Source organism: Bufo bufo, chromosome 6 (assembly GCF_905171765.1).
Source record: "Bufo bufo chromosome 6, aBufBuf1.1, whole genome shotgun sequence".
NCBI lineage: Eukaryota > Metazoa > Chordata > Amphibia > Anura > Bufonidae > Bufo > Bufo bufo.
Genome location: NC_053394.1, coordinates 48,732,814 through 48,756,245, shown reverse-complemented (window position 1 = coordinate 48,756,245; position 23,432 = coordinate 48,732,814). Strand labels below are relative to the sequence as shown.

The following is a 23,432-nucleotide window of genomic DNA, read 5'->3' as shown; positions in this document are numbered from 1 at the left end:
GCTGCGCTGTCTGTGTCCGGCCGGGAGCTCCTCCTACTGGTAAGTGACAGTTCATTTAGCAATGCGCCGCACAGACCTGGCACTTACCAGTAGGTGGAGCTCCCGGCCGGACACGAACATCGCAGCAGCAGCCAGCAGCAGGTAAGTATGAATCTTCTACTATTGTACTATTGCTAAGTAACCATGGCAACCAGGACTGTAGTAGCGTCCTGGTTGCCATGGTTACCGATCGGAGCCCCAGCGATTAAACTGGGACTCCGATCGGAACTCCGCTGCCACCAATGATGGGGGGGGGGGGGAGATGGGAGGCCGCACACTGGCCACCAATGTTGTTAATGCTATAGAGGGAGGGGGGGCCGATGGGGGGCGCACACTGTGCCACCAACGAATTATTACAATAAGAGGGAGGGAGGGGGGGGCGCACACTGTGCCATCAATGAATTATTACAATAGAGGGGGGGGGGGCCGCACTGGCCACCAATGATATTCAAACTGGGGAAGGGGGGGTCTGCCCCCTGCTGCCTGGCAGCCCTGATCTCTTACAGGGGGATATGATAGTACAATTAACCCTTTCAGGTGCCGCACCTGAAGGGGTTAATTGTGCTGATCACGGCCCCCTGTAAGAGATCGGGTGCTGCCAGGCAGCAGGGGGCAGTCTTGTACACAGTTTGTAGTGTATTCTAACTAGAAGCGTCCCCATCACCATGGGAACGCTTCTGTGTTAGAATATACTGTCGGATCTGAGTTTTCACGAAGTGAAAACTTAGATCTGAAAAAGCTTTTATGCAGACGGATGTCCGTCAAAAAAATAGGACAGGTCATATTTTTTTGACGGACAGGATACACGGATCACGGTCTCGGCTGCAAAACGGTGCATTTTCCGATTTTTCCACGGACCCATTGAAAGTCAATGGGTCCGCGAAAAAAAATGGAAAACGGCACAACGGCCACGGATGCACACAACGGTCGTGTGCATGAGGCCTAACACTGCCTTTCTCCTGGAGATAGCAGCCCTGCACAGGATATATCCACCCAACCAACAAGGGCCTTCAAGGGCCCCACAGTAACCACATGTTCTAGGGCAGGGGTGGCCAACCTTACAGACACAAAGTGCCAGAAAAAGAAACCAGGAGCCACATGGTCTAGGGAATGTAGGTCATTTAGAAGTGAGCTAGCCTGTATATCATCAAAATGTACAAACCCCAATTCTAAAAAAGTTGGGACGCTGTGTACAATTTTTATAAATGTAAATAAGAACAGGATGCAAATCTCACAGACTCATATTTTATTCACAGTAGATCATACAACACATATCTGTTTTGAGACATTTTACTATTTCATGAAGAAAAAAACAATAACTCATTTAGATCTTGATGGCATCTCAAACAAGTTGGGGCAGGACCATGTCTTCCGGTGTGCAGCCTCCCCTCTTTAAACATCTGGGAAGTGAGGAGACCAATTGCTGGAGTTTTGGGGGAGGAATGTTGTCACGTTCTTGTCTGATGTAGGATTGTAGCTGCTCGACAGTCCTGGTTGTTCTTTGCCAGATTTTTCATTTCATGAGGCACCAAAAGTTTTCTATTGGTGAAAGGTCTGGATGCAGGCGGCCAGTTCAGGACCTGGACTCCTCTGAGAAGCCATGATGTTGAGATAGATGCAGTATGTAGTTTAGCATTGTCTTGCTGAAATACGCAACACCTTCCCTGAAAGCTATGTTGTATACAGTATATCTTGTTATAAAACCTCTATATACTGTTGCCTTTCCAGATTTGTAAGCTGCCCATGCCACAGGTACTAATGCACCCCCACACCATTGGCGGAGCAGGCTTTTGAACCGTGCACTGATAACAGGCTGGATGGTCCCTCTTCTCTTTAGTCTGCAGGACACAGCGTCCGTGGTTTATAAAATAAATTTCAAATTTTGATTAATCTGATTACAAAACCGTTTTCCATTTTGCCTCTGTCCATTTTAAATGAGCTTTGGCCCAGAGGATCATGTGGACACATGGCTTCTTCTTTGCATTATACAGCTATAACTTGCATTTGGGGATCGCACTAAGAACTGTTTTCACAGATTTCTGGAAGTGTTCCTGAGCCCATGCAGTGATTTCCAGTACAGAATCATGCCTGCACTGCCGCTTGAGGGCCAGTAGATCACAAACATCCAATATTGACCGCCGGCCTTATCCCTTGCGCACATGGATTTCTCCAGATTCTCTGAATCCTTTGATATTATGGACTATAGATGGTGGAATATTTAAGGTCTTTGCAATTTTACATTGAGGAACTTTTTTCTGAAATTGTTCCTCAATTTGTAGACGCAGTTTTTGGCATATTGGTGAACCTCTGCCCCTCTTTGCTTCTAAAACACTCTGCCTCTTTTTATACCCAGTCATGTGACTAAGTTGCAAACTGCTCCTCCGGCTATTCTTTATTATTGCCACTTACTTTTCCAGCCCTTTGTTGCCCCTGTGCCAACTTTTTTGAGATATGTTGCTGCCATAAAGTTCTCAATTATTATTTTTACCATGAAATGGTCAAATGTCTGACTTTCAGCATCTGATATGTGTTCTATGATCTCTTATTATAGGTCTATGAGAATTATAAGTCACCGCATTCGGTTGTTGATTACATTTTACATTGGGGTCCCAACTTTTCTGGATCTGGGGTTGTATTTATAGTCTGTATGAGCTCAAAGAGTTGCACAATCATATGCTTGTTTTTCTTGATAAGCTAGAAAGAGAAAAGATGATAAGTTGTCCATCTAATAGACAACCCCTTTAATAGTACATACTTTAGTGTATGCAATGTCGACCTGCAAATTTTTTACAAATGAAATGTATTTAAATTATTTAAAATGTAATTTTTTTCCTCTAAATTATATGTAATTAAAAATAAATGTATATATTAATACTAATTATAAATATAATATGAACACTAATAGGTAATTATTACTTAGAAAATCCAGCCAAAGTTTAATTGGTGCTGGGCAGAGGTCTGGGGTAATTTTCACTACATAAATGGAAAGAAATTCCAAAACAAATGTTTAGATTATGTATGGCTGTAAAATATCTACACTGAAATGTACTCAAGTATCAAAATCTGTTTAAAGGTGTTCTCCGGGATCTACATACTGATCACCTATCCTCAGATGGGTCACCAATATGAGATTGGCGCAGGTCCGACTCCCGGCATCCTTGCCGATGAGTTGTATGAACAGGCTGCGTCGCTCCGTGGCCTCTTCCTAGACCAGTGGTCCCACGGTTTAAGCGCAGCTCAACTCCATTCAAATGAATGGGGCTGAGCTGCAGTACCAAGCACAGCCACTATGCAATCTACGGCGCTGTGTTTGGTAAGCTGTGAGGAGGGGTAGCGAGAGTCAGATCCCCGACGATCCCATATTGATGACCTATGCTGAGGATAGGTCATCAATATGTAAATCCAGGAGAACTTTTTAATAAAATAAGTCGATAAGCAACACAGAAGACTTACCAAATGACGGCATGTGTGAACTTAAAGGAATAATTCAACCATAGACATTTATGGTGTAGATGTGTCTATAGGAGACAAATCATGGAGGCCAGGAGAAGAATGAGGAAGCGGACTGCTGTCCATGGCACCTATGGAAAAGTCTATAGGAGCCGGTTGTTTCCATAATTCCACTTGACTGTCTGTAGTTAGATTATCCCTTTTAATATCATTATTAGTATAAATATATTTTACATTATTTAGTAAGTTTATTTGAGTTGTGTCAATTTCAGCTTATATATAAAAATGTTTTATGCAGTAACATAATTATATGACTATGGCATTTTTCTTACTTTAGCCCCAGAGATTTTTCAGTCATTTCTCAATGGTGGAACTGGCTACTCATTTGAGGTTGATTGGTGGTCACTAGGGATAATGTCCTTCGAGCTACTCAGGGGTTGGGTAAGTAAATGCTGAATATCAATCTTTTAGCACCATGTCATTTTTTATTCCAGTGTTCTATGCTGATTAATTTCATAATAGGGGTCATAGTTGTAGAGATAATAAAAAACTTTCTGCCTACAACTGCCACTAGGGGGAGCTTAGGAGTTAACAATATTATTGCATTAGTTCTAAAGTTATTACCTATCCACAGGAGAGGGAATAACCATTTTGCGGCTCGATTCTAGAGATAGGTGCGAGTCCTAGAAGTGGGACCCGCACCTATTAGACATCGGTGGCATATCCTAGCAATATGCCACCAACGTCTGAGCTTTGGAGCTCTCCAGCTCCACTATTTATATAGATATGATAAAATAATCAAGAAAAAATTGTGACCCTGATAGAGCTGAAATTTTTTTAAAGCTTTTTGACAAAAGTTAATCACCCCAATTTAAGGCATATTTATTTCTACAGAGAAAGGAGAAAAGCTGCAGCCAGGTATTTTCTGGGGCCACTTATATTGGAGTAAAAATCCAAAGAATAAGGCCATGGCTATACAAATTACCGTAGATTATAGACAGAAATCAGAAGAAAAAAAAATGTTTTAACAAGTTATATCCTGATTTATTAATTTTTTCCCTAGAGGCCGTATGACATCCATTCAAGTAATCCAGTGGAGACCCTTGTCCAGTTATTCAGTACAATTACCGTCCAGTACTCATCCGTCTGGTCAAAAGATGTGATTGCACTTTTGCGGAAGGTAAAGTCACCTTAAGTATGTATGTTGTACACTGCGTGCAGAATTATTAGGCAAATGAGTATTTTGACCACATCATCCTCTTTATGCATGTTGTCTTACTCCAAGCTGTATAGGCTCGAAAGCCTACTACCAATTAAGTATATTAGGTGATGTGCATCTCTGTAATGAGAAGGGGTGTGGTCTAATGACATCAACACCCTATATTAGGTGTGCATAATTATTAGGCAACTTCCTTTCCTTTGGCAAAATGGGTCAAAAGAAGGACTTGACAGGCTCAGAAAAGTCAAAAATAGTGAGATATCTTGCAGAGGGATGCAGCACTCTTAAAATTGCAAAGCTTCTGAAGCGTGATCATCGAACAATCAAGCGTTTCATTCAAAATAGTCAACAGGGTCGCAAGAAGCGTGTGGAAAAACCAAGGCGCAAAATAACTGCCCATGAACTGAGAAAGTCAAGCGTGCAGCTGCCAAGATGCCACTTGCCACCAGTTTGGCCATATTTCAGAGCTGCAACATCACTGGAGTGCCCAAAAGCACAATGTGTGCAATACTCAGAGACATGGCCAAGGTAAGAAAGGCTGAAAGACGACCACCACTGAACATGACACACAAGCTGAAACGTCAAGACTGGGCCAAGAAATATCTCAAGACTGATTTTTCTAAGGTTTTATGGACTGATGAAATGAGAGTGAGTCTTGATGGGCCAGATGGATGGGCCCGTGGCTGGATTGGTAAAGGGCAGAGAGCTCCAGTCCGACTCAGACGCCAGCAAGGTGGAGGTGGAGTACTGGTTTGGGCTGGTATTATCAAAGATGAGCTTGTGGGGCCTTTTCGGGTTGAGGATGGAGTCAAGCTCAACTCAACTGCCAGTTTCTGGAAGACACCTTCTTCAAGCAGTGGTACAGGAAGAAGTCTGCATCCTTCAAGAAAAACATGATTTTCATGCAGGACAATGCTCCATCACACGCGTCCAAGTACTCCACAGCGTGGCTGGCAAGAAAGGGTATAAAAGAAGAAAATCTAATGACATGGCCTCCTTGTTCACCTGATCTGAACCCCATTGAGAACCTGTGGTCCATCATCAAATGTGAGATTTACAAGGAGGGAAAACAGTACACCTCTCTGAACAGTGTCTGAGAGGCTGTGGTTGCTGCTGCACGCAATGTTGATGGTGAACAGATCAAAACACTGACAGAATCCATGGATGGCAGGCTTTTGAGTGTCCTTGCAAAGAAAGGTGGCTATATTGGTCACTGATTTGTTTTTGTTTTGTTTTTGAATGTCAGAAATGTATATTTGTGAATGTTGAGATGTTATATTGGTTTCACTGGTAAAAATAAATAATTGAAATGGGTATATATTTGTTTTTTGTTAAGTTGCCTAATAATTATGCACAGTAATAGTCACCTGCACACACAGATATCCCCCTAAAATAGCTAAAACTAAAAACAAACTAAAAACTACTTCCAAAAATATTCAGCTTTGATATTAATGAGTTTTTTGGGTTCATTGAGAACATGGTTGTTGTTCAATAATAAAATTAATCCTCAAAAATACAACTTGCCTAATAATTCTGCACTCCCTGTATTACTGCTTAGCCCCATTCACATTAATGGAGATAACCTGCAATATTGGATACATTGGCGCTGTTTCTGGAAGAAGGCAGCCATGTTTTTCAATTTGTCAGAATGTATAGGACATACATTTATTCTAAAAAAAGAAGCAATCAATGTCTTCTCATATGTAGCCACCTTCACCTGATTACTGATGAAACTGTGGTTGGCCATACATTACTCCCCTCACAGATGTTGGCACAAGATTAAGGTAAATTTGTTATCACTATATCATCTTTAGGTGCAAAAATTCTACTCTGTATAATATATCTTTATAGTGGCCTGAGCGCAGAGTTTCAAATCCCATGCATGATCACATAGGCCTCATGCACACGGCCGTGTCCACATTCTGGCCCGCAAAAAAAGTATCTGCATAATACAGATAGCCTCTGCGTGCATTCCGTATTTCGCATGGCCCCATATAAATCAATGGGTCAGTGTGCTAAAAAAATTAATAGCACACTGAAGAAAAATATGATCATGGCTATGAGCCCTAAAATGATAAAATTCTACTACCACTAGAGGGAGCTTAGGAGCACACTGCATACATATTAAAGGGCTATTCTGGTTATATCAAGTTATCCTGTGAATAGGGGATACCTATTAGATTGGTAGGAGTCCGACTTCAGGGGTGGTATCACAAGAATGAAGGATTGAAATGAAGGTTGAGAACGCACACTGTCACTTCATTCATCTTTGTAGAGCTGCCAGAATTAGCTAAGCACTTGTACTTGGCTAGCTCTGGCAGTCCCATAGACATTGTTCGTGCTCAACTTGTCTCTTCAGACATTTCAGGGGTCACTGTGGGGTACCAGACCCCCATTGATCCTGTGGATAGGGTTTAACTTGATATAACTGGAATACCCCTTTAAGTTCAATGTATAAACCACATGCAGTAAGCTTCTTCGCTCCCCCTAGTGGTGGCAGTAGATTCTAATACAGAAAAAAACACTAACAAAGACATTGTAAATTTAATAACATAATTAGCATAATAGTATAAAAATTATCAGGGAAGATCTTTTTAGATTTATTAAGATTAAAAACAAGATAGTGTTGTACAAGTTAGATAGGGAACAGTGCAGCCCTAGGGAAAGGGAAAATAATAGCATTCTGAACACAGAATGCATAGTAAACTAGCGCTGGAGGGGTTAAAAAAAATAAATAATAATAATTTAACTCCCCTTAGTCCACTTGATCGCGGCCCGACATCTCCTTCTGTCTCCTTTGCTGAACAGGACCTGTGGTGAGCATTAATTACAGGTAAAGGACCTTTGATGACGTCACTCCGGTCATCACATGATCCATCACCATGGTAAAAGATCATGTGACGTACCATGTGATGACTCGAGTGACGTCATCAAAGGTCCTGTTCCTGTAATTAATGCTCACCACAGGTCCTATTCAACAAAGGAGACAGAAGGAGATGCCGGCTACGCGATCAAGTGGACTAAGGTGAGTTAAATTATTATTATTTTTTTAACCCCTCCAGCGCTGTTTTACTATGCATTCTGTATTCAGAATGTTATTATTTTCCCTTATAACCATGTTATAAGGGAAAATAATAATGATCGGGTCTCCATCCCGATCGTCTCCTAGCAACCTTGCGTGAAAATCGCACCGCATCCGCCTAAGGCCCCTTTCACACGGGCAAGTATTCCGCGCGGATGTGATTCGTGAGGTGAATGCAATGCACCCGCACTGAATACCGACCCATTCATTTCTATGGGGCTGTTCACATGACCAGTGATTTTCACGCATCACTTGTGCGTTGCGTGAAAATCGCAGCATGCTCTATATTCTGCGTTTTTCACGCAACGTAGGCCCCATAGAAGTAAATGGGGCTGCATGAAAATTGCAAGCATCCGCAAGCAAGTGCGGATGCGGTGCGATTTTTACGTACGGTTGCTAGGAGACGATCAGGATGGAGACCCGATCATTATTATTTTCCCTTATAACATGGTTATAAGGGAAAATAATAGCATTCTGAATACAGAATGCATAGTAAAACAGCGCTGGAGGGGTTAAAAATAAATAAATAATAATTTAACTCACCTTAGTCCACTTGATCGCGATGCCGGCATCTCCTTCTGTCTCCTTTACTGAACAGGACCTGTGGTGACGTCACTCCGGTCATCACATGATCCATCACATGATCCATCACCATGGTAAAAGATCATGTGATGGATCATGTGATGACCGGAGTGACGTCACCAAAGGTCCTTTACCTGTAATTAATGCTCACCACAGGTCCTGTTCAGCAAAGGAGACAGAAGGAGATGCCGGGCCGCGATCAAGTGGACTAAGGTGAGTTAAATTATTATTATTATTTTTTTAACCCCTCCAGCGCTAGTTTACTATGCATTCTGTATTCAGAATGCTATTATTTTCCCTTATAACTATGTTATAAGGGGAAATAATACAATCTACAGAACACCGATCCCAAGCTTCGGGTTTGGGTACCAAACATGCGCGATTTTTCTCACGCGAGTGCAAAACGCATTACAATGTTTTGCACTCGCGCGGAAAAATCGCGGGTGTTCCCGCAACGCACCCGCACATTTTCCCGCAACGCCCGTCTGAACCCAGCCTAAGTGTCAGAGTTAGGAGATACCTCAATAGCAGAATTGATAATAGCAGAATCGATAGTGAGACGCTAGGTCAGGGCAATTCACAGTTGCAAGGTCCAGGAGTTCTCAAGTAGTCTAGAAAGTTCTAGTGAGGCAACTAAGACCAATAACACGCTACAGTCAGCACTCAGCAGCCGCCTTTTTAAATATCTAACGGTGAAGCAGCATGAGATACCGGTCTGAGCCTGATTGGCACGGCATCCCAGTTATCTGATAGGATCAACCCTAATGTCAGTATGCACAGGAAGTCAGCGCCGAGCGTGGTTGGCCCAATGCATGATAGCCTGACCGGCAATACTGTCAGCAGGGATGGTTGCCACCATGATGAAGCTGGCTGCATGGCCTTAATGAAGTCAGACTTGCTGTTGGAGTGCAGGTAGTATGTAACATGTTAGGTGAATACTCACTTCTTTCTCCACTGATGTCCTACTCATCCCACTCATTTGTTTGGCTATCCGGCTCAGTTTCCCTCCAGAATGAAGCAGAAAGCACCTGTGGGAAATTGAGCCAGAACTGATCCCATAGTTTTTTATGGGATTGTGCACGTACATCCGTGCCGGATGTACGTGCACGATCCCATAGGTGATGCCGGATGCCAAATAACGCTGGACAGAAAAACGCTGCATGCAAATGATATATGTGAAGCTAGCCTTAAAGAGTTACTCCCATGTCATACATTGATGATATATTGCTAGGATATTCCATCATTGTCAGATAGGTGCTGGTCCCACTTCTGGAACCCACTCCTATCTCTAGAACGGGCCCCAGAATTGTAGGAGAGTGCACCACGAAAGCATGGCATGAAAACAGCTTCTCCATTTCCAGCAGTCCACTTTAGGGAGCCCATTCTGAAGATAGGAGCGGGACCCAGTGATGGGACCTGCACCTATCTGACATTGATGGCATATCCTAGCAATATGCCAGCAATGTATGGCATGGGTATAACCCTTTACGTTTTTCAACAAATTAAAGAATTACCATGAGGTAGGGCCATAAATGCCTGTAAGCAGGGGCGGACTGGCTATAGACCCTACAGAGAAATTTCCCGGTGGGCCAATGCCCAGGGGCCCACCTGAGCCCTTCTCACTGCTGCTGGCCAGGTACATAATGATCTGATACTCTAAGCATGTACATGACTGGCGGCCACAAATGTCCTCCTGAATTCGATTGTATTGCCCTCAGGATGGTCATACAGTTGAATACTGTAGCGGGGTAGGGCAGCCCATAGCTCTGTGCTTTTCATCCTCATAGGACCCAGGCCACTATATGAGACAGAGTACAAATGGCATGGGGCGCAGGCTTCTCAGGTCGCAGGCTGGAAGAGGCCTGTGGCCTGCACCAGAACCAATGGTTTTGAATGGTACTCGGCTATTTTATTTTTTCCTTCTTTCCTTGGCCTCTTGGGGAGCTTACGACTGACAGCATAAAGGGGGTCATTACTACGGGCGGTCCAGGCAGCATGCTGAAGGTAGGACTGCCTTGGTGTGGAGATCCACATCTCTCCTCCTAACCTCCTTTCTCCATATCTTAATTAGAGACAACTGGAGAACAAGGAGGACACAACATGGCAGGTATTGATGACCATCACAGAAGAGCAGGTTCTGAGGAAATATTTTGTTCTGTTGGAGTAATATTTTGTGCTGCACTGTGCTAACCCACCTACTTTTGTTGCCCTGATTTGTCAATTTGGACCTGCTTACAACATGGGCATAACTCCCAACCATGCCAGATGCAATGAGACAGTCCTGGATTTTTAGTGGCTCTACTGCAGTCCCAGAACAGCTGAGGCATGTCTCTCTCTTAGCTGTCTCCATAGGAGACAGTTGCCTGTAATGGTGAAGCAGGGAGCCTTCTGCACCGTGTTCTACCATTCAGCTCAAATGCCGGTGATCCCCAGCAGGATGTGGTTAGACATTCCACTGCTAGGCTGTGTAGGAGAAGAAGTGTAGGTCTGCCAATCAGCCTGTGTACTCCTCCTATGAAGACTAGCAGCGCAATGTGTTACAGTATCTCGTCTGCTGCTGCTGGGGAGCGTAGGGTGAGCTGTAATGATCATCGGAGTAACTAGGTGAGTATTTCCTTTTTTTTTTTTCCTGTGAAGTGGGCACATACAGTATCTGGACATAAACTAGGAGTGATAGTGGCTCAAAACTATTATTGCCGAGAAAAAAATGGTGCACACCCCACGGCACACCCTATGCCGTATGGAATAAATGTGGATAAAATATAGAGATGATGGGGGGCACTCAAGTATCTGGATATAAATGGGCTAATACGTAATAAGTGATTATGGCAAATTTATTCAAAGTATATATACAGACTTGTATAGTTCCAAGCAATAAAAAACTTATATAGTTCCAAGCTATAAAAAACGGAGGATCCCCTAAAAATTTTAAAAATGAAAATTAAGAATAAAAAGTAGAATAAAACCATATAAACCTTATAACATATAAATAAGAACCTAGAGGCTTAGAATGTTCACACTTGGTGTGCCGCACAGACTTACGGCTTCTTAGATGAAAAGGCACATAGTATTGGTAGTTATATGGTAAATAATCATATGGTATAATGTCAGCTTGGTCTATGATCCACAATCCAGTGTGTTATAAAGAAGTGGTGTCCGCTCATAAAGAAAGCAATGTTAGTTGTGGACAGTTTCTCTTGAAATGCCTGGTTAGGCAATATTAGACAGCAGGTGGACAATGGATATAGATTAAAATACCACAGATGTCTTTAATAAAATAGAGTTTGTCAAGTACTTTACCGCTCCTGTAATTCGTCACTTGTATGCAATCGCTGATCACTTGGTTCCTCTAACTATCGTGGCGTCCCACGTGTTACTGGCGTCTGATGTGGCGTCCCACATGATGCCAGAAGTATGCCGCTATTGGTCTGGCAGGAGCGGGCTGATTAAAAAAGAATTCCAGAGGTAGGCAGCTTTAGTTGTTGTATGCTGGTAGGCGTATCCAAAGGTCTCAGTCGTGCCCAAACCTGAGAGAGTAATGCATACAAAATCTCTAAAATCACTGTTTGTTCACCAGACTCGTTTCGGAGTTAAAGTACTCCTTCCTCAGTGGCCCCGCCCATTATTAAAAGCCCCTCCTACATATAATAGGCCACTCCCAACAAACACTGTACAGCTGACATTCTATAGTTGCGGCCTGTCTCTACACATCATACGGAGAGAGAGGGGGGTCTGTCCTGGCTGCACTGCCTGCTTATATAACAAGCTACAGCCAGGAAGCTCCTCCGCTCTCCTCCCTCCCCTGATCCTGCTCAAGGCCTGTGGTTCCCCCCACCATCTGCCACCCGCCCGTGGCCTGCTGCCCCCTTGGCCATTCTCACCCAGCTCTGAATCCTCCTTCTGCAAATGGCAGGGGAAGCAGCCGGAGCATCTCCTCTCCTACATAGCGCCCCATACCTCTTACATCCAGTGATGTCACCTTTGTTGTAGATGTTCTCTTTCCTCATCTTCTCCATTCAGACCAGACCGCCATGATGATTTTTCAGCCATCTCCCGTCTCTGCAGAGATTGACAAGCAGACATTAGTTTCCCACATTTTCATCATCTTCACATCTTCTGAACACCCTTTCCTGCCACCCCCAATACTGTACTGCAGAAACAGTCCCCCTGGAAATACTACTACCACACAGATAGTGCCCCCTTTAACAAATTATTGGCACACAGTGCTCTAAAAAATAACTGCGCCCAGACACTAATAGTATAAAGATAATGTCCCCCAAAAATTATTGTGCTAAGCTGATACTGTGCCAGGGTGCCCCCGAAAATCCCACCAATAGAAATAATTCTCTGCCAGAACACACTTAGTAGTAATAGTGCCCCTATAGTGCCCATACTAGTGATCATGTTCCTCATAGCCCCCCAGTAATAGTAAAGCTCCGCATAATACCTCCTAGTAGTAATAATTCTCCTTATAATATGACAGTACATGAAATACCCCTGCTTAGTGCCCGCAGTTGAGCTAATGTCCCCATAATGTATGCCAGTATAAAATACCCCTATATAGTGCCCCAATAAATGCCCTCATAGTGCTCCTCTCCCCCTTCCCCATAGTGTCCCCCATAATATTCCAGTACAAAAATCCCCCTTCTTAGTGCCCCCAGCAGATGCCCCTATAGTGCTCCTCTCCCCCATAATGTGGCAGTAAAAAATGCCCCTTCTTAGTGCCACCAGATGTCCCAATAGTGCTCCACTTCCCCATAGTGCCCCCAAATAATGCCCCATAGTGCCGCTCTCCCCTTTAGTGCCTCCCATAATGTGCCAGTAAAAAATACCCCCTTAGTGCCACCAGATGCCATAATGCCCCCTTAATGTGCCAATAAAAAAGGCCCCTTTAGAGCCCCCACTCCCCCATAGTGCTCCTCTCCCACATGGTGCCCCCTATAATGTGCCAGTAAGAAATGCCCCCAGAGTGCCCCCCATTCCCCCCCCCAAAAAAAAAATGGGTCTGTAAGAAATGCCAGATGCCCCCATAGTGCCAGCTCCCCCCCCCCAAAAAAAAAAAAAACACTAATACTTACCTTCATCAGCAGTGATGCGATGCAGGCCTCTTCCGGTCTGTGTCCCCCGCTGTGTGCTGCCCGGCTCAGGTGGCGCGATGATAATGACGTCATCGCACCGCCTGAGCCGCCTTTGATAGGCCGCAGGCATTAGTGCCCCGCCGCAGCACAGCCATCTGTATCGCTGTCCTGAGGACGGCGATACAAATTAATATGGAGATGAGCTCTTCCACAATGGAAGCACTCATTACCTACTGGCCCCCACCTCCGCTGGCAACTAGAACCAGGGCCAAGCCACCTGTGGTGATCGGCGGTTCGGACCTGAGGGATAAAAGGGGGGGGGGCAAGACCCCCCCTTTTGGTGCACTACTGCCTGAGATTGTGACTTTGGGGTTTCCATAAGCTATAAGCCATAATCATCCAAATTATAACAAAGGCTTGAAATATCTCGCTTTGCCTGTAATGAGTCTATCTCATATATTAGTTCCACCTTTTAAGTTGCATTACTGAAATAAATGAACTTTGCACAATATTTTAATTTTTCGATTTTCACCTGTACTTTGAATACATTTGCCATACTCACTTATTACGTATTAGCCCATTTTTATCCAGATACTTGAGTGCCCCCCATCATCTCTATATTTTATCCACATATCTGGACATAACTACTGTGACAGGGCACATGTGGACATAACTACTGTGAAGCGGGCATATGTGGGTATTACTGTGACAGAGCACCTAGTAACACAGTAACACATCTGTCCATCCAGTTCAGCCTGTTATCCTATAAGTTGATCCAGAGGAAGGCAAAAAAACTCAGTGAGGAAGAAGCCAATTTTCCTCATTTCAGGGGAAAAAAATTCCTTCCCAATTCCAATCAGGGAATCAGAATAACTCCCTGGATTAACGACCCTTCTCCAGAAATCTAGAAACTATAACCTGTAATAATATTACACTCCAGAAATACATCCAGGCCCCTCTTGGACTCTTTTAGTAAACTCCCCATCACCACCTTCTCACGCAGAGACTCACTGCTCTTACCGTAAAGAATCCTCTTCTATGTTTGTGTGCAAACCTTCTTTCCTCCAGACGCAGAGGATGTCCCCTTGTCACAGTCCTGGGGATAAATATATCATGGGAGAGATCTCTGTACTGACCCTTTTTTCTAAAGTGAATAACCCTAATTTTGATAATCTTTCTGGGTCCTGCAGTCCACCCATTCCAGTTATTACTTTAGTTGCCCTCCTCTGAACCCTCTTTGTCTGTCTTGTTCAAAGAAGCCCAGAACCGTACACAGTACTCCATGTGTGGTCTGACTAGTGATTTGTAAAGTGGTAGGACTATGTTCTAATCACAGGCATCTATGCTCCTTTTGATGCAACCCATTATCTTATTGGCCTTGGCAGCAGCTGTCTGACACTGGTTTCTACAGTTTAGTCCACTAAAATTCCTAAGTCTTTTTCCATGCCAGTGTTCCCCAGTGTTTTACCATTTAGTATGTACGGGTGACTTGCATTATTCCTTCCCATGAGCATAACCTTACATTTGTCAGTGTTAAACCTCATCTGCCACTTCTCTGCCCAAGCCTCCAATCTATCCAGACTAGTGACAGTGACCCAATCTGAGTGTGTACCGTTAATAACCACCCTCTGTTTTCTATCACTGAGCCAGGTACTTACCCACATACAGACATTTTCCCCCAGTCCAAGCATTCTCATTTTATATATTAACCTTTTATGTGGTACAGTGTCAAATACTTTGGAGAAGTCCAGATATACCACATCCATTGACTCGCCGCAGTCAAGTCTAGAACTTACCTCCTCATAGAAACTGATTAAATTAGTTTGACATTACCGATCACTCGTGAAGCCATGCTGATATGGCGTTATTTGCTTATTTTTATTGAGATACTCCAAGATAGCACCCCTTAGAAAACCTTCAGTTTACCCACGACAGATGTTAAACTTACCGACCTATAGTTTCCAGGTTCTGCTTTTTACCCTTTTTTGAATATTGGCATCACATTTGCAAAGTGCCAATCCTGTGGAACACTCTGTGTCAATATTGAGTCCTTAAATATCAGAAATAAGGGTCTGCCTATGACATTACATAATTCTCTTAGGATACGGTGGCGTATGCCATCTGGATCCGGTGATTTGTCTAAGACGGCACTGCACTTCTTCCTGGGTAAGGAAGGATTCTTTTTAATGGGGAGTTTACTTTGACACTCTATTTTCATCAGTGAATACAGTGGAGAGAAAAAAAAATTATAGCTTCGCTTTCTCCTCATCGCTCTCTACAACCTCTCCCTCATCACTCTTCTCATGTGAGAATAACTACAGTGAGGGGGGCACAATGTGGGTTTTACTACTGTGAGGGGCACAGTGTGGGCATAACTACTGTGACGGGGCAGAATGTGGGCATAACTACTGTGTGGTGGAATAAAGCATGAATAATTACTATGTGGGGGCATTAAAGGGACTGGGTGGGATGTGTATAGTTATGTTTTGGGCAGAGTTAGAGGCGTCGCCTAGTATGAAAAAATGGGTACGCCGCACATATTGTCCCTCTTTGTGCTTTTCAAGTTAGGAGGTATGCATGGGGGGCCACTTTTATGTTATTTTTTTTAAAGCCACTGTAAGTTCCCAGTTCCCCCCTGCCTGTAAGTGCTCAATTAGATTGAGAACAGGCCAACTTGCAAACCTCACAGTTTGGTTTTCTATTATGTGTAATTATTAATAATGTACCGTCGCTGTTTGTTTTTCTCTGCAGCAAAGTATAAGAATCCATGAACGTTATCAGATGTCCAAGTTCTTCCAAATATTGTCAGAGGCGTCTGAAGCCAGCGCAGCCTGGTGTAATTTCAAGGCATGCTTCCATTAATAAAGTTTATATCACAGGCACCGTTTGAACACGTAGACTGCAGTGAAATCGGGCTCTCTAAAAGCTAGAAATAACTAGTTTTACAATATGTAATTGAAACATGAAATATAGTATTTTGGCAGCCAGCTGTGATGCTGGTTTCTGAAGTTGCGCCCTATGCGACTTCAAACCAAGTAAAGGTAAAATTCATTCCTCAAAACAGAAAACACTTTGATTCAAAGTTTTAGTTGTGGGGGGAGACTGACTTAACCCCTCAAGGATTGCAAAAAAATTATAAATATAGTGGGCACTGGTATACCTGGTCGTGCATAGTGGGTATAACATATTTATTTACATAAAAAACAATATAAAACAATATATGTATAGGAAACAATCTCCGGAGGATACTACAGACAGACACACGCTACTGGGTGAAGGAAGAGGGGTGAGTGCACTGACCTGTGCTGGGACGCCACCACGGCCAGATTACAGAAAGAATTGAACAACCAGCAGTGAGTATTTGACAACTAACTGCATACAATAACCCCTAATAAGAACTAACACCCAGATTGATTGAAACCAGTATCCTATAGTGGTGATTGCGATGTTAAACAATATGTACAATACAATCAGGATTCCTAAATGACCTTTTACCAAATACACTGGAGTACAACAGCAGGATCCTATTAAGTGCACCTTTTAAAGCAACGCAGAACTTTTTCTGGAACATATTTTTTATCACTAATGAATAACTCCTTTATTAATTAATGGTTACTAATTTTTAGTGAGTGTTTATATTTAATATTTTATTGTTTCCTATACATATATTGTTTTATATCGATTTTTATGTAAATAAATATGTTATACCCACTATGCACGACCAGGTATTGAGTGCCCACTATATTTATAAATTTTTTGCAATCTACAAATTTGTGAGAGCACCTATCTATGTAAACAGGAAGGGTGAGACGCTATTTATATACGCAATCCTTAACCCCTCAAGGACACAGGGCGTACAGGTACGCCCTGATGTCCTGGTACTTAAGGACACAGGGCGTACCTGTACGTCCTGTGTAGTTCCAATCACCGCCGCACGCCGTGCGGTGATCGGAACCCGGTGCCTGCTTATAACATTGAGCAGGCACCTTGACTAAATGCGCGGGGGGGGGGGGGGGGGGGGGTTGGGGGTCCCGCAAACCGCAGGTTAATTCAGACCTGCGGTTTGCAGTGCTTTCAGGAGGTTTCTGATCCTCGCGGTCTGTGACCGCGTGGATCAGAAACTTCCAAATGCCTTTATTTTATGTTTAACCCCCCCCCCCCTCTGCAGCCCTCTGTGTTATGTGCCGGGGGGTGCGGGGGGGTGCATCAGTGCGGGCGGGAGGGCCGAGATCATCAGGGCGGTGCTGGGTGGGGCGGGCAGGCACGCGATTATCCGCCCGCCCCCTCTCTCAGGATGGCCGAGCGGTTTGCAGAGTGTCAGTACATTGCTGACACTCTGCTTGAAACGCCTTCAATGCCGCGGTCTGTAGGGACCGCTGTATGGAAGAGGTTAACAGGGAGGGAGCTCCCTCCCTCTCCCATCGGGGGCTGCTGTGCCTTTTCAGCCCCCGATGGGAGAGGGAGGGGGCCCCCCTCCCTCCCCATCACCCACTGCTTTGCTGTGGCAGCGAGTGATGGTTACCATGGCAACCGGACGACTTCACAGGCGCCCGGCTGTCCATGGTGCCGATCAGAGGCTGTGCATGGTGCTGATCAGACTTCTGCTAAAGGCAGAAGTCTAATCAGACTTTGTAAAGTGAAAATACAGAACAGTACACTATATAGTGTACTGTACTGTATTATACAGATATCTATGGATCTTCAAGAACCAAGTGGGTCTGTGTAAAAAAAATGTTAAAAAAATAAAATAAAAACTATGATGAAATTGAAATTTTACATACACTAAACCTGCCTATGCCGTTATGCATTTATGTTCAGGAGCGCAGACCCCGCACATATAGTGTGTTTCTCCTAGTTACCTCCATGTGCAACAGCAACCGGTGGGAGGAGGAGCCAGGGCTGGCGCCACCAGTAAGCTACCTAGGCAATCGCCTAGGGCGCCATTTAGCAGGGGGCGCCCGTTGCGGTTTAAAAAAAAACTAAAAACGTTGGTTATATAAGTTCGGGCGGCCGGCCGGCGGTGCCCCTCATGCTGCGCCGCCTGAGCAGCTGAGGCTGAGCGCTTGCCGGTCTAAAGAATCTCCGGCCGTCGGCTCAGTGCTGCGCAGCCTGCCTGCGCCTGCTGTCTCTGTGTCTGCTCTGTGCTGTTGTTAATGTAGCGTGGCCGAGCTCTGTTCGGTCCGCGGTACAGAAGCTTTTGTTTCCTGTACCCGGCCGGACTGACAGGAAGTGCTCACTTAGTGTTCGGCCACGCTCGGCCATGCTACACTAGAGGGGGGGGGGGGATGAGAGTGACAAGGGGGGGGGGAATGAAAGTGACAAGGGGGGGAATAAGAGTGACAAGGGGGAGGGAATGAGAGTGACAAGGGGGGGAAGGAAATGAGAGTGACAAGGGGGGGAGATAATGAGAGTGACAAGGGAGGGGGGGAGGGAATGAGAGTGACGGGGGGCGGGAGGGAATGAGAGTGACAAGGGAGGGGGGAGGGAATGAGAGTGACAAGGGAGGTGGGGGGAGGGAATGAGAGTGACAAGGGAGGGGGGAGGAAATGAGAGTGACAAGGGAGGGGGGAAATGAGAGTGACAAGGGAGGGGTGGAGGAAATGAGAGTGATAAGGGAGGGGGGGAGGAAATGAGAATGACAAGGGAGGGGGGGAGGAAATGAGAATGACAAGGGAGGGGGGGAATGAGAGTGACAAGGGAGGGGGGGGAGATGAGAGTGACAATGAGGGGGGAATGAGAGTGACAAGGGAGGGGGGGGGAAGAGTGACAAGGGGGGGAGAGAGTGACAAGGGAGGGGGTATATGAGAGTGACAAGGAGGGGGTGGAAATGAGAGTGACAAGGGAGGGGGGGAGAGAGTGACAAGGGGGGGGAAGAGAGTGACAAGGGAGGGGGGGAGAGTGACAAGGGAGGGGGGGAGAGTGACAAGGGAGGGGGGGGGAGAGTGACAAGGGGGGGAAGAGAGTGACAAGGGAGGGGGGGAGAGAGTGACAAGGGAGGGAGGGGGGGCGAAGAGAGTGACAAGGGAGGGAGGGGGGGGGGGGAGAAGAGAGTGACAAGGGAGTCCCCAGAGCCAGACCAAGAGCCAGACTGCAGCCTGAGACCAGATCATCTTATTGTCCTGGTGGTAAGTATACAATGCAATATGTTTATTATTTAATTGTTTATTTATTAATACTACATTGGAAACAAATTTACCTCACATTTAGGGTCCATTCACACATCCGTGTGTGTTTTGCAGATCCACAAAACACGGACAGTGGCAATGTGCGTTCCGCATTTTGCGGACCGCACATTGCCAGCACTAAGAGAATATGCCTATTCTTGTCCGCTATTCCGGACAAGAATAGGACATGTTCTATTTTTTTCAGGATCGGAATTGCAGATCCGGGTCCGCAATTCCGGATCGGGGTCGTGCGGCCCCATAGAAATGTATGGGTCCGCAATTCCGTTCCGCAAAAAGAGACAGCTACAAGAAGCTTGATTAACCCTAAGGGAAACATAGCAGTTATTTTAATTTAAAAGCTGAGAAAGGGGTGGAACATATGTGATGTCATGATATGGGCAGATCATCTGATAAGGGGGGGCAGCAATTTTTATCTTGCCTAGGGCGGCAAAAATCCTTGCATCGGCCCTGGGAGGAGCACACACACACCTATATGTACCACCTTAATCAAGGTCGCCTATTAGATAGGTGGGGCAAAAGTTCACATGAATACTACTTTGGTTGCCATAGATAGTGATCATTTGATCCGGCTGTTTCACCGAATTTCACATTGCTTTGTAATGAAGTAAGCACATTTATTTGTAAGTAGCGGGCGCAATGACGGAGAACAGTGATTGTACCGCCCTCTGTCATTGATCCCCTTAGATGCCTTGTTCATCACTGATCGCGGCATCTGAGAATAATAGTGAGGGCTTTCAGGGGGTTAACCCATCGGGAAAAAAATAAGACTCACCTTATCCATTTGAACACGAAGAGGGGCTACCGCGCCCGCGGCCATCTTGATTGAAGATCCTGCTTGAAATCTTGTCATACGTCATGCGCATGAGATATCGCGTAGGATCTTCAATCAAGATGGCTGCGGCAGCCTCTTGGCGCTCAAATGGATGAGGTGAGTATGAATTTTTCTTTCTTAACTTCATTTCAGGGAAAATTGATTTGTTACCACAAAGCTTGAGGAAGTTCGGCTTCGCGGCAAACGGAATTTTCCCTGAAATTCAGAACGAAGTTCACCTCGGATACTTCGATTCGCTCAACACTAGCCATAGACCATATGTGATGTAGATAGGAGATCAGGTGGGATAGAGGTCTGATAAGCAATACTCAAAGTCAGTGGCATTGTTCAGACAGCCCTGCCATTCAGCGCTTCTCCCACTGAAGTGAATGCTGCAGTAACCAGCTCCCTCTATTACACAATAGGTGGAGCTGTGGAATTCCAGCACCGACTTCCAGTTGAGCTATTGCAGAACAGCTGATCGGCGCGGGTGCGGGGTCTCGGACCCCCAACATTCAGATAGTGATGGTCTATCCCGAGGCATACCACTTTAAGATTGCTAAATGGTGTTTGAATTGAATGTCTTGTTTATGCGTTACTTTTACTCTCTATATATTAGTCACTGTCTGTTCTGGCCTTGAAAGGTTGTTTTTATTGTGTGCATATTTGAGGACTTTGTAATCTGTATCACAAAAATGTCTATCTCTATAGAACGTTGTCAAGGAAACAATGTAAGCATTGGCAGAAGTGTCCCATGGGCAGCACGGTGGCTCAGTGGTTAGCACTGGTGCCCTTGGATCCTAGGTTCGAATCCGACCAAGGACAACATCTGCATGGAGTTTGTACAGTATGTTCTCCCCGTGTTTGCGTGGGTTTCCTCCGGGTTCTCCGGTTTCCTCCCACACTCCAAAGACTTACCGATAGGGACCTTAGATTGTGAGCCCTATTGGGGACAGTTGGATGCTAATGTCTGTAAAGCGCTGCGGAATATTCTCTATGCTATATAAGTGCATAAAATAAATAAATAAATAAATATACTCTGTCAGAAAACTGGTGTGGATAGGGATGTGGGTCCACAAAATCATAGGCAGATTTATCAAAATTGTGTAACTGTAAATCTGTCCTTGTTGCCCATTACACTACTGCTAAAGACAAGTTTGAATAAACGTTGCACACAGGACTTCCCCAACAAACAGGATAATACCTCATCTTCTCCATTTGGACCAGACCACCATGATGAAGTATTTCAGCTGCGTTTCGTCTCTGCAGAGTTTGTCACATAGACGTCTTCGGTTCCTCATTTTTCCACCATCCTCCCCCTCCTGGTGCCCCAACAGTTCTGCCCTGCCGTTACCCCCAATACTATGCAGTGTGTGCTTCCCAATGCCCTCAAATACAATATTGCAGAAATTATAGTGCCATACAGATAGTCCCCCATAGTAATAGTGTTCCCAGTATTTAGCATCCCTCTCCCTGTAGTGTCCCTAGTACTGGCACTCACCTGATTCCACCCTCATGCTGCCATTTGTGTTGCAGGCCTCTTCTCAGCTGTGGCCTGAGTTGCCTGTGTCTCAGGCGGCGTAATAATGTCAACACAGGCGGACATGATGTTGTTATTGCGCTGTCTAAGATCTGGCGCAGGAGATTGTGATGATCGCATGGCGACCCCCTGTGCCGTTCTACTGCCTATGAGAGTGAACGGTGGGGACGGTATCCATAGACTCCCATGTCCCGCTGTGAACTGCCACCACCTCAGGGGCAGGTCAGCTGCTGCCTGAGGCAAAATACTCATTTCGCCTCATGGTAGATACGGCCCTGATAGCAAACAATCACAGCACTGCTTTCCGTTCTCCAGAGCAACTTAAATGAAAGCTGAGTTCTGATTGGTTGCTATGGAAAGATTTACAGTTTTCATAAATGTGCTCAAATATCTGTGACAGGATTTAGGCCTGTAAATTTAGGCCTGCTGATGTTTCACATTTTTAAAGGGATTATGGTTTGATGACAGACTATTAGGACACATGGACTTCATAGAGGGGAAATCCGCTCTGTCGAACTTGATCTGTCCATACAAAACATAGAGGGTCATTCATCTGAAGGGTCACCCCGTAATTCTTCTGGCAGGGGCATAGCTATAGGGGAAGCGGCTGCTTTGAGTACCGAACTCAGAAGGGGCCCACCCAGGAGGACTATTTATAGTCAGAGCAACAGTATTATACAATGACATTATATACAGAGACAGTATATACTGGATGTAACTGTCTGATATATGCTTAAAGGGAACCTGTCATGTGGATATTTGATTATCTAACTAATTATATACAATCATTAACTACTAAAAAGTGCCTTAGATGTATTCACTTACTGGTGTGACAGATGGTTACCTCATAATATACACACAAAGATGCCACATGCTGCATGTTAATGAGCTGATTTGAGTCCAGCGTGATGTCAGTGAGTCCAGCGTTCTTTTAATTCAGAGATTTAGCCACTCCCCTGCCCACCTGCTGCTGATTCATATGGAAAATAACTGTCAATCAGCAGCAGGTAGGCGGGGAGAGTCAGGAGCTCATAAATATTCATGACTCATCATTATCAGCTGGAGCTTTTCAATACATGATGTTGGCAGATTGACTGGGTCAATTAAATAAAGTGACCCAGCATTTTGCTAAGAGAATCAGTCACTTATTTATGTTTCCCTTAGTTAGGACACCATAAAACTGGTGACAGGTTCCCTTTAAAGTATTGCTCTTTTACTCCTGTTTAGATAGTATCAAATAGGACTACGCATTGACCATGACATTTATTTTATGAAATTATATGTTGTTCTCTAATTTTGATCTCCAGTATATACATACTGTATGTGCCGAATCTGGCACCTCTGTATTTTTGTTGATCTGCTCCTATAACAGATCAGAACAATGGAAATAACGCTGATGTCCTAGAGGCCTTATTGAGGGCTAGGAGCGGCTCAACTTTTGCTCTG

General features: G+C 44.7%; 1 protein-coding gene across 1 annotated transcript in view; it reads left to right on the top strand.

Moving 5' to 3' along the window:
• STK32C (serine/threonine kinase 32C) overlaps nt 1-23,432 on the top strand; it is a 348,290-nt gene that overhangs the window by 303,055 nt on the left and 21,803 nt on the right. The window contains exons 7-8 of the mRNA XM_040437577.1: nt 3,827-3,930; nt 4,553-4,669. Coding sequence (XP_040293511.1) covers nt 3,827-3,930; nt 4,553-4,669 — 221 coding nt within the window. The remainder of the gene's footprint in view (nt 1-3,826; nt 3,931-4,552; nt 4,670-23,432) is intronic.